The following is a 12,568-nucleotide window of genomic DNA, read 5'->3' as shown; positions in this document are numbered from 1 at the left end:
AAGAAACCAGCAAGAGGCAACACTGTAAGGCACTACAACTGGTATCAGCATTTCCTGGGCCAGGAAGGAGAAAAAGTAGCCAACGTTCTGTTCCTCTTCTGGATCTATTGCTGGGAAGCGGGCACGGGATTGGGTTTATGGCTCGGTTCTGATGCCCCCTGTCAAGATGAATCTGATGGAATACCCTCCACTTGCCTGGATGAGTGCAGCTCCAACAACACTCAAGAAGCTCGACACCATCCAGGACAAAGCAGCTCGCTGGATTGGCACCCCACCCACCACCTTAAACATTCACTCCCTCCACCACCGGCGCACCGTGGCTGCAGTGTGTACCATCTACAAGATGCACTGCAGCAACTCGCCAAGGCTTCTTCGGCAGCACCTCCCAAACTCGTGACCTCTTCCACCTAGAAGGACAAGGGTAGCAGGTACTTAGGGAACACCACCACCTCCAAGTTCCCCTCCAAGTCACACACCGTCCCACTTGGACATATATTAGCATTCCTGCACTGTCATTGGGTCAAAATCCTGGAACTCCCTCCCCAACAGCACTGTGGGAGTACCTTCACCGCACGGACTGTAGTGGTTCAAGAGACGGCGGCTCACCACCACCTTTTCAAGGGCAATTAGGGATGGGCAATAAATGCTGGCCTTGCCAGCGATGCACCCAGAGAATGAATACATCTTTTAAAACTTGTTAGGGATCACACTGATCACTTGGGCCCCAATGGCAATGCACCCCAGCACGGAGTCAATTCTACCGCAATGATCCTTCCCCCACTCTGGCTGAGGTCAGCACAAATGAGTACATACGGGGGACTGGACAGGGCATCTTCCAAAGCTGGATCAGCCAGTGGCTCAGTGGGTAGCACCCTCGCCTCTGAGTCAGAAGGCTGTGGGTTCACATCCCACTCCAGAGAGTTGAGACAAAAATCCAGGCTGGCACTCCAGTGCAGTGCTGAGGGAGTGCTGCACTGTTGGAGGTGCCGTCTTTTGGATGAGACGTTAAACTGAGGCTCCGCTGCACTCTCAGGTGGATGTAAAAGATCAGATGGCACTACTTTGAAGAAATAGTCATTATCACATTGCTGTTTGTGAGAGCTTGCTGTGCGTAAATTGGCTGCCGCGTTTCCTACATTACAACAGTGACTACACTTCAAAAAGTACTTCATTGGCTGTAAAGCGCTTTGGGACTTCCGGTGGCCGTGAAAGGCGCTGTATAAATGCAAGTCTGTCTTTTTCTTTTTGGATTGGCCAGCTGTGCACTGGGCAGTGCATTGGCCGGATGAGCTATCCAGCTGTTGGCTTGTTTTGATTTAGTGGGCCTGACTGCACAGGACAAACAAAAAGACGGGTGAGCTTGCAACTCATCCGAACACAGCTAAATAAATACACATTGCACAAAGGGCTACAGGATTACTGAAAAGGTAGAATTGACTCCTTGCTGGGGTACATTGCCATTGGGGCCCCGAGTGGTCAGTGCAAGCCTGAACAAGTTTTTAATAATTATTTCATTCGGAGGATGTGGGCGTCGCTGGCATTGCCCACATTTCTTGCCCATCCCAAGTTGCTTTTTTTTTTAACTAAAAGGCTAGTTTCACTCTAAGTAGCGGTGGGAAATAATTAAATGCCCGCATTTACATGGCATCAAAACTTCTCAAAGCGCCTCACACAATGAATTACCTTTTGAGCCCAGCGATTTTGGAAGTCAACCTTTGAAAATTGAAGAGGGGAGAGGGAAGCACTAATCTGCAAATATTGATATTGAAGGTGGCAAACAGAAGCAGCAACCACTTCATCCGAACAGAAAGAGAGACAGAACATCAGGCAGCCATCAGTTGGTTACATAGGATTACATTGGATATACAGCACAGAAACAGGCCATTCGGTCCAACCAGTCTATGCCAGCGTTTATGCTCCACTCGAGCCTCCTCCCGTCTATCCTCATCTAACTCTCTCAGCGTAACCCTCTATTCCCTCCTCCCTCATATGCTTGTCCAGCCTCCCCTTAAATGCATCTATACTATTCGCTTCAACCACTCCCTGTGGTAGCGAGTTCCACATTCTCACCACTCTCTGGGTAAAGAAGTTTCTTCTGAATTCCCTATTGGATTTCTTGGTGACTATCTTATATTGATGGCCTCTAGTTATGCTCTTCCCCACAAGTGGAAACATTCTCTCTGTATCCACTCTGTCAAAACCTTTCATGATTTTAAAGATCTCTATTAGTAGGTCACTTCTCAGCTTTCTCTTTTCAAGAGAAAAGAGTCCCACAGCCTGTTCATCCTTTCCTGATATAGATACCCTCGCATTTCTGGTATCATCCTTGTAAATCTCTGCACCCTCTCCAGTGCCTCTATATCCTTTTTATAATACGGCGACCAGAACTGTACGCAGCACTCCAAGTGTGGTCTAACCACGTTTCGATACAGGTTAAGCATAACTTCCCTACTTTTCAATTCTATCGCTCTAGAAATAAACCCTAGTGCTTGTTTTTTTTTTATGGCCTTGTTAACCTGTGTCGATACTTTTAGTGATTTGTGTATTTGTACTCCTAGATCCTTTTGTTCCTCTACCCCATTCAGATTCTTATTTTCCAAGTAATATGTGACCTCCCTATTCTTCCTACCAAAATGTAATACCTCACATTTATCCGTCAATTATGCCCATTCTGCAAGTTTATTAATGTTTTCTTTGTAATTTGTTACAAATTAATGGATAATAGGTGAGGAAACCAAAGGTTGAATACGCTTTTGAACACCTGTAAGCAAGGGGGAAGTGATCACGTATAAACTGATGAACTCACAAGAGCCCTGCACAGCTGAGAGTTGCACTGTTTGAAGTCAACTGTTCCTTAAGAGCAAATCAACCACTTGATTTTTTTCCCCAAATTATAGGTTGGATTTGCACTGAAAGGTTAGGATCGGTCATTCACCGTATATACCACGTAGGAACTGCATCCACTTGGCTGGACTGGGTTAGTCACCTCAATCCTTCTGAATCTGGGTGCACTGCTCCTTATTTATACGGGGCACGCTCGGGTAGTGTAGTGGTTATGTTACAGGACGTCTAATCTAGAGACCTGGTATAATCCGGAGATCTCGAGTTCAAAATCTCACCATTGCAGATTGAGAATCCGAGTTCAGTTTAAACAATCTGGCGCTGGTAAAAGTGATCATGAAGCTGTCGGATTGTCGTAAAAACCCAACTGGCTCATTTAGGGAAGGAAACCTGCCGTCCTTTACCCGGTCTGGGCCTATATCTGACTCCAGTCTCTTGAGAGACTTGAGCACAAAAATCTAGGCTGACACCCCGGTGCGGTGCTGAAGGAGTGCTGCACTGTCAGAGGTGCCGTCTTTCAGATGAGCTTGCTGTACGCAAATTGGCTGCTGTGGTTCCTACACTACAACAGTGAATGCACTTCAAAAAATGTTTCATTGGCTGTAAAGCGCTTTGAGATGCCCTGAGGTCATGAAAGGCGCCATATAGTCTTTCAGTCCTATCCAACGTGGTTGACTCTTAAGAGCCTCTGAATTGATCTAGCAAACCACTCGGTTATATCAAACTGCTATCAGTGGTCCGCCAGCACCTTCAGGGTAACTAGGGATGGACAATCAATATTGGCCTTTCCAGCAATGCCCACTGACGCAAGAAAACTACTAGGCACTTGGTCTAAGCGTTAAACAAAGCTTTAATCAACTGTTTCACAACATGGAGGTCTGGTTGTGTCCTTCACTAGTTCCGGTTAAGAATGTCCTGCGCAAGCTGGGCCCGTGCCCGAGTATTTATACTCTCCCTGGACAGCGCCACCCGTAGGCCGCTCAGTATTATTTCATAAGTCTTTTTTTCATCATGTCACCCACGTCCCAAGAATGAATCAAAGAAAGTACAGGAAACTTTCTGGTATCCGGCACTGACGGGACCGAGTTGGTGCTATACCATCAAAACTGCCGTAGAAACCAGCGTTAATGTTAAAACATACGGAGCTTTTGAGCTCTGTGTGAATCAACAAACCCTGTTGCTTAGCAACAGCTTCAAAACAGTCGGCCGCAGCTTAAAAGCATCTCTGTAGCTAAGCAACAGCTTCAGCTAGACCTTGCAGAGCCTGACTGGAAAAAAAAAGCAACGAGAAGTAAAAAAACTTATAGGAAGCGGCTCCTGAATTTTGCCGGTAGATAGCGCTTTCTGGACATTTAACCTCCGGTTAAATGAAAGTTTCATGTATAGTGGTGACTGCATGGCACAGTGACTAGGTGGCAGAGTGAGTCAGTTGTATCAAACCGCTTCCAGTGGTTCAAGAGGAAGGCCCAGCACCACCACCACCACCTTCTCAGGGCAACTAGCTACTAAAACATTCTTCTATTAAGGAGAGGGAAGCCTCCAAGACGGCAGGTTTCACCACAACAGCACAGCAGCTCCCCGACCCAGCAGTGCAACCAAGGGCATCAACGAGGACAATATCTTGGAAACACGTCCCCCCCAAGTCCAAGGTGCTCGGTAAAGTGCCCAAAGCGTTCCGACGCCCTGTGCTGGGAGGAGATCCCATGCTGAAGCCGGGCGCTCGCTCCGCCTGACTGGAGATTGAACAAGGCTCATTTACAAATTACAGGAAAGATGTGATTGCACTGGAGAGGGTACAGAGGAGATTTACGAGGGTGTTGCCAGGACTGGAGAATTTTAGCTATGAGGATAGGCTGGGGTTGTTTTCTTTGGAATAGCGGAGGCTGAGGGGAAACTTAATTGAGGTGTATAAAATTATGAGGGGCCTAGATAGAGTGGATAGGAAGGACCCATTACCCCTAGCAGAGAGGTCAATAACCAGAGGGCATAGACTTAAAGTAATTGGTAGAAGGATTAGAGGGGAGTTGAGATGAGGGTGGTGGGGGTCTGGAACACACTGCCTGAAAGGGTGGTAGAGGCAGAAACCCTCATTGCATTTAAAAAGTACTTGGATATGCACTTGAAGTGCCGCGACCTACAGGGCTTACAGACCAAGAGCTGGAAAGTGGGATTAGGCTGGATAGCTCTTTTCCGGCCGGCACGGACACGATGGGCCAAATGGCCTCCTCCTGTGCCGTCAACCTTTATGATGCTAAGGCTCGTGGCAAGTGTGCCGTGCAACACTGGGCCTCGAACCCACATTGAACTGGAGGCGGGCACTGTGACGAGGTGGTGACTGGGATTGCTGTTTGCCCGTTGCATTAAAACTGCATCCTCGATAACGCCAACGACATTGAGACACAACTCGCAGTGGAGTCACCAAGGGCGCAACTTACTCAAGGCACGCAGGTAAATTCAGCAACTCGAAAGAGCGAAGGATGATTCGGTTTACCAACATCAGCTGAGCCTTGAAGCTGGGACGAGACACTTAGCCAGAACGCAGACTGAAGCCAAGTTAATATTACTACAGTACAGATACACTATAATCGAGGGCCACCCAAAGACCGGGTGATCAATGTAGCCACCCCACACTCTGCTGGCTCCAATTCTCTCCCCACTATGGTATCACTCAGTTTAAAGACAGATACGGAAACAGGCAGAACGAACATGACACAAGGGTGGCGATGTTATTTCAAATTGCCAGCAAATATTTGTCAGGTTAGGGTACCAAGGGATGTGGAGCAAAGGCGGGTAAATGGAGTCGAGGTAACAGATCAGCCACGATCTAACTGGATGGCGGAACAGGCTCGAGGGGCTGAATGGCCTCCTCCTGTTCCTGATGTTCCCTTTAGGGATTAAGAGGAACGCCAGCCAGGAGGGTTCCTCTTTCAGCACAGGGCGAGGCATCGTACTTCACGCGACGATTCTGAGCAACTGAGGGAGGCGGGTCTTACGAACAGAGAAAACACTGGCGACTGCAGTCAGTTCTCTGCTTCACTGAAATGTGCAAACGTGGGCCATCTGAAAAACTTGAAACTTTGGAAGGGCTGCTTGAGATCATCTGAGAGTTACATACTTTCCACTCTCTCAGCAGCAGTTTCCACAGCCCTTGACAATTATCACAGGGATTACATGGCCGGAAGCAGCACAGCTTTCCTCATTCATAATCTAGGCCTTTACGTGCCAGCCCTGGCTCAGTGGGTAGCATTCTTGCCTCGGAGTCAGACAGTTGTACGTTCAAGTCCCACTCCAGAGATTTGAGCCCATACCCCAGGCTCACTGGCCATATCTGAGGAAAGATGTTCTTGCCATGGAAGGAGTTCAGCGAAGATTCACCAGACTGATACCTGGGATGGCAGGAATGACATATGAGGAGAGATTGGGTCGATTGGGCTTGTACTCGCTGTAGTTTAGAAGAATGAGAGGGGATCTCATTGAAACTTATAAAATTCTAACAGGACTAGACAGACTAAATGCAGGAAGGATGTTCCCGATGGAAGGGGAGTCCAGAACCAGGGGTCACAGTCTAAGGATAAGGGGTAAACCATTTAGGACAGAAATGAGGAGGAATTTCTTCACCCAGAGAGTGGTGAACCTGTGGAATTCTCTCCCACAGAAGGCAGTAGAGGCCAATTCATTAAATATATTCAAGAAGGAGTAGGATATATTTCTTAAGGCTAAAGGGATCAAGGGATATGGGGAGAAAGCAGGGACAGGGTACTGAAATTGGATGATCAGCCATGATCGCATTGAATGGCGGAGCAGGTTCGAGGGGCCGAATGGCCTACTCCTGCTCCTATCTTCTATGTTTCTATGACACTCCCAGTGCAGTGCCGAGGGAGTGCTGCACTGTAGGAGGTGCCGTCTTTCGGATGAGACCTTAAACCGAGGCCCCTTCTGTCCTCTCAGATGGACATAAAAGATGCCACGGCACTATTTCGAAGAGGGGGGGAATCTCTCCCCGGTGTCCTCATCCTACGGAATTATTTCAAAGTGTCCCCGGCAATAATGTCTCTAATTTTTTGGAGGCTACGCGGCCCATAAAGAATTCCGCGCATGCGCGTTTTTTCCATTTGAAAGCCGGTGAGCCGGCTGCACGGGAGCTCCTGAGAACTGTGCGGCCCACGCAGCTTAAAAGGAACGTTGGTCCTCGGTTTAATGCCTCATCCGAAAGACAGTGCAGCACTCCCTCAGTACTGCACTGGGAGCGTCAGCCTGGAGTGGGGGCTTGAACCCACAACCTTCCGACTCAGAGGCGAGTGTGCTACCCCGAGCCAGGGCCGACACTGCCAGGAGACAGTGAATGACACCAGTGTAAAATAAAGGTGCGCGGTTTGCCCTCCGCCCTTACCGTTGCCATGTAGCGGTGTGTACGTCCAGTTATCCTCATCGCCGTCGCGCTGCGCGCTAACAGACGCCAACTCGCCGTTGCTGCGGAATAGCTGCTTGGTCTGCGATGTGAAGTTAAGCCAGCTCAGCGCGCGAGGGATGGAGCTGGGGCTGGCTTTCTTCTTCAGCGACCCCGAGACACAATCCTTCTTCATCGCTTTGGCCGAAGATCGGTCACGGACATTCGCACTTCGAGAAAGTAAAGAGTCGCGTTTCTGAAATCCCAACGCGGCGGCGAAGGCGGTCCTTCGATCCAATCCGAATGATACAATGACATCGAGCCAGGCGCTCACATTGCCGGGCCATTGAGGTCTCTGGTTGGGTCAGCCTGAGGCACGCATCCTCGTGTGTGTTGGGTACAGTACGAGCAGCGAGACTTCACAACCGCCTCCCTGTAGGATTCACTCTCAGGACGCGTGAGCAAAGCGTGCAAGAGACCAGTACACAGAGTGTGACGGGATCTAACAGCAGGGCAACCCGGCTCTCCTTTGGGACTTCCCCGAGTGACTGGTCAATGATCCTCATCTAAATGCTACTGTGTGGAAAACAAGAAAACACGTTCAAAAGTGCAGCATCTCCTCGCACTGGAGTGAAGTGGTTCACGACCACAGCCCCATCAAAAAGTCCAGAGTAGATTTTCCTTTTGTCTGCAGGAGGAAGTCGTTGAAAGCAGTTGTGACTTTGCCGGCTTCCCCTTTCCTCTTTAGGTGGAGAGCTTCGGTCAGCTGCCGCTCCCTTCGCTGACTGGCTTAGCAGAGGAGCCACACGGGGCAGACCCATCCGAACTGGAGACAGGCTGGTTGTGGCTACTAGTTAGCTATTCAGAACGAGAGCGAGAGAGAGAGAGAGAGAGGAGAGAGCCACTGCTCTTGGAGAAACCTGATATGTGGGCTTCTAAAGTCATAGCAACTGTCTCTGCACAAACTCCGCCTCTCTCTCTCACTCGCTGGAACAGTAGTGTTTAACTAGACAACTGTGCACAAAAAACGCTCTTGAACAAAGCTCCAGCAGTTGATAATAACCGCACAAGTCCAGTTAGCAGAGCTGGCTGCCTGTATGCTGGCTCGCACTCCCTCAGTTACAAGCTGACCGTACACGTGGATGTTTTTTTTTAAATTTGGAGAGGTGGTGTTGGATTTTCCTCCCCCAAACTAAGTGACAGTGAAAGCAGAGAGTCCATTCTGTCACAGTCTAGAGGGAAACAAAGTCCGATCAGATTACCGCCGGGATCAGGCAGTCACTTCCAACTGACCCCTGACTCCTAAAGTGCTGTGAAAAGGGCGTACCCCACTAGCGATACCTCGCTAAATAATTCAGCATGTGAAGCTGCACAAACCAAACAGCCCAGAAATGCCCACTGTGGCTCGAGCAGTGATTCCAAGAGGCTTGCCCTGGGAACTGGCTGACCCCGAAAACAGCGACCAACCCAAGCGTCACTGGTCTGTACCCACCGCCCAGTGTGTCCATTGCACGGCCGGGCAGCGGTCTGGAGGTCCCGCGCAGGCCACTCACAGACTTTTACATGGGGGGGGGGGGAAAAAACCCCGAAAATTTGAATGGGCCGCGCAGCCCGTTAAAAGGCTCGCGCACCGGAAAAAAAGTAAGAGGGAACATTGCCCCCTACCCACCGGTCTGTCGACCCGCCCCACCCACCCCGGTCTGTCCTGCTCTGGTTTGTGTCCCCTCCCTGTCTGTTCTGCTGCGGCATGACCTCCCTCCCCCCCCACCCCCCCCTCCCCCAGTCTGACCCCCTTCCTTCTCCTCCACCCCCCCACCCACCCAGAGCTGATCCGGCTCCAGCTGCCTCCTCACCCCCTCCCGTGTCAGTCTGCCCCCGCCCCGGTCTGTCCTGCTCGGCCTGTTTCCACCCCACCCCACCCCAACCCACCGCCCCCCGCACCACTGGTCTGTCCTGATGGGGTAATTTTGATTTTGTGTGATAGTGCAAAAGGGGAGATGGTGACAGCCCATTTCACATCACTTCCCATTTTTATTTCCACTGAAATCAATTCTTTAACCCTTAGCTGTCCTGCCCCTGCTCAGTGTCCATTTTTCCTCTGTCGGGTACACTGGGGTATTAAAGGCGGGATATGAATGCAAGGCACTGTTTACTGACACCTCCCTGCCAGACTGTTCACCAGTGCTTTTCCGACAGTGAGCCACAGCCCAGTGACTCAATCACCGTGTGGTGTGAGACACCGCCACTGTGGTGAAAGAGGAAGCCTCTTGGCTAGTGTTCTTCCTCAAATCCGTCAAAGAGGATTCAGGTGGATTTTACAATCGTCATCCTACTCTGTGTGTGCGTTTCTGCAATGTTGACCATGTTTTTGTTTAAATAGGATTCGATAACCATGTATGTGTGCACATGTGTTTGCGTGAGTGTGCGCACGTCTGTGTGCGAGTGAGTGCGTGTGCGAGGGTCCGTCTGTGGGTGTGTGAGTGAGTGCGTGTGCGAGGGTCCGTCTGTGGGTGTGCGAGTTTGTGTGTGCGCGAGTGAGTGCGTGTGCGAGGGTCCGTCTGTGGGTGTGCGAGTTTGTGTGTGTGCGAGTGAGTGCGTGTGCGAGGGTCCGTCTGTGGGTGTGCGAGTTTGTGTGTGTGCGAGGGTCCGTCTGTGGGTGTGCGAGTGAGTGCGTGTGCGAGGGTCCGTCTGTGGGTGTGCGAGTTTGTGTGTGTGCGAGGGTCCGTCTGTGGGTGTGCGAGTGAGTGCGTGTGCGAGGGTCCGTCTGTGGGTGTGCGAGTTTGTGTGTGTGCGTGCGTGTGAGCACAAAGGGGGAATGCAAAGAAATCGCAGCTACTGAGCCTAAGGGTGGCGAAGCAAAAGAAAGAAAGAACTTGTATTTATAACCGCACCTTTCATGACCTCAGGATGTCCCAAAGCGCTTTACAGCCAATTAAGTAATGTTGAAGTCTAGTCACTGTTGTAATGTAGGAAACGCGGCATCCAAGTTACTGCACTGATAAACGCACCCTGTGTTACACTATCTGTCTCTACTAATGCTGATTCACCTTCTTTATGCTGTCGGGCTCAGTAACTCCCGGTTTCAAGGTTCAACCAATGTTGATAAATTGAAGCATTCCTTGCTCAGTTGGGTTGATGATGTCGCCGTACCACCTCAGTCAGGTTGCCTCCTCAGTGACTCACTCCTGGCTATCTCTTATCATCTAAGTGTGTCACTGATGATGCAATTTGGTTGCACAGTGCGAGGGAAACCTGGCGACTAACTTGTTCCATTACAACATTAACAACTTACATTTCTATGGCAGCTTTAAAATAGTAAAACGTCCCAAGACGCTTCACAGGAGTGTTAATCAGACACAATGTGACGCCGAGCCACATAAGGAGATATTAGTGTTAAGTCTGTGTGTTCTAGTTGTAATTGCTAACACAGACTACAAGATTAAAGTTCAACAGGTCTTTACTGGTTGGAGGTCAGGAATATACTAAAATACAATATTACTACACAGTGCTTATATACCGGTGGTCACCACCGGTATTACGTATACAGCAGCCAGAGAAAGTAGTACATCTCTTAAGGTGGAACAGGCTTAAGTTCTCTTAAGGTGGAACAGGTTACATACACCACAATTAGGACAGGTGACCAAAAGCTTGGTCAAAGAGGTAGGTTTTAAGGAGCGCCTTGGAAGGAGGAGAGAGGGGGGCAGAGAGGTTTAGGGAGGGAAATCCAAAGCTTAGGGCCCAGGCAGCTGAAGGCACGGCCGCCAATGGTGGAGCGAAGAACTGATGGTGTAGGTCTGAGTTTGAGTATTGTCACATTGATCGGAGGATTTGTTTGTAGCTCTGCGACTTAGCGTGAAGTGCCTCCTCATTGTATTTTGTTCTTTAATAACTTAGGGTGAAACTTGAATCCTTCAGGTGCCAAGTCACATAGTGCATTCTCCTGTCCAATTCCAACCACTTAAAACAGCCATGTTTAAAATGGGTAGTCGCTTATTTCGACCAAAGAGCGACAGCTATTATCCATTTGCATTAACAACAATTTCATAGTTCTCATTTTTTTTAAATTCGTTCATGGGATGTGGGCGTCGCTGGCAAGGCCAGCATTTATTGCCCATCCCTAGTTCTCCTCGAGAAGGTGGTGGTGAGCCGCCTTCTTGAACCGCTGCAGTCCGTGTGGTGAAGGTACTCCCACAGTGCTGTTAGGGAGGGAGTTCCAGGATTTTGTCCCAGCGACGATGAAGGAACAGCCGATATACCTCCAAGTCAGGATGGTGTGAGACTTGGAGGGGAACTTGGAGGTGGTGATGTTCCCATGCACCTGATGCCCTTGTCCTTCTAGGTGGAAGAGGTCGCGGGTTTGGGAGGTGCTGCCGAAGAAGCCTTGGCGAGTTGCTGCAGTGCATCTTGTAGATGGTACACACTGCAGCCACGGTACGCCGGTGGTGGAGGGAGTGAATGTTTAAGTTGGTGGATGGGGTGCCAATCAAGGGCTGCTTTATCCTGGGTGGTGTCGAGCTTCCTGAGTGTTGTTGGAGCTGCACTCATCCAGGCAAGTGGAGAGTGTTCCATCGAAGGGTTACAGCATCTTAAGAGCTCCGTGTATTGCGGGCAGAACCAGCTGTGCTTCCTCATTAATGAGCACCTTGTTAATGTTTCTTTTATTAAATCCACTTCCGTATCGGGTCCTTTCTTCTGGTTTGGTGCACTTTGTGGAGTGTTGCCCGTGTCGCTCTCTGATCTTCTTGCCCAATTCCCATTCCCGCAGCTTTCACACCGCCAGCTCATTGGCACTGAAAGCTTTTTCCTGCAAGAATCTTTCCGATTTCTGTTCCTCTAGCCGTCGTTAGCTTTGCTGCGATGTGGAATCAGTTGTATTGTACAAATGGAGGCCCCTGATATACAGTAACTCCAATCATAGTCAAAGAGGGGTAGAGTCACACCTCTCCCGACCCGCTGTTCTGCAGAAGGTATCGTCCTCTGTCAGATTAGCGCCTTGCCCAAGTGCGAGCCTCAACAGTGAGAGCAATACAGCCGCGTCAAGCCCAACCCTGCATTCACCTGACCTCTACACACACGAATCCTAGCCGATCACCCCCTATATTTAATTGCGCTTGTAATTCACCTCCCAGTTAGTTTCACCAATGAGATCAACAGTCACTGGTAATCAGATATTCAGATTAGCAAAAGTAAACATTAAAGATGTTAACCATTATGAAGAAAGACGGACTTGCATTTCTATAGCGCCTTTCACGACCTCAGGACATCCCAAAGTGCTTTACAGCCAATGAAGTACTTTTTGAAGTGTAGTCACTGTTGTAATGTAGGAAACGCGGCAGCCAA

The 12,568-nt window shown here is 49.6% G+C and overlaps 1 protein-coding gene across 2 annotated transcripts in view; it reads right to left on the bottom strand.

Moving 5' to 3' along the window:
* Positions 1–8,353, bottom strand: part of LOC147120898 (NHS-like protein 1) — a 160,753-nt gene extending 152,400 nt beyond the window's left edge. For both annotated transcript variants that reach the window (XM_085979304.1, XM_085979310.1), the window contains exon 1: positions 7,232–8,353. In XM_085979304.1, coding sequence (XP_085835430.1) covers positions 7,232–7,424 — 193 coding nt within the window. In that variant the 5' untranslated portion in view covers positions 7,425–8,353. The remainder of the gene's footprint in view (positions 1–7,231) is intronic.
* Positions 8,354–12,568: the final 4,215 nt, after the last annotated feature.

This window comes from Somniosus microcephalus, chromosome 3 (genome assembly GCF_052327205.1).
Source record: "Somniosus microcephalus isolate GS21.2 chromosome 3, FLI_Smic_1.0, whole genome shotgun sequence".
NCBI classification, from domain to species: Eukaryota; Metazoa; Chordata; class Chondrichthyes; order Squaliformes; family Somniosidae; genus Somniosus; species Somniosus microcephalus.
This window is presented reverse-complemented; position numbering and strand designations above follow the sequence as displayed.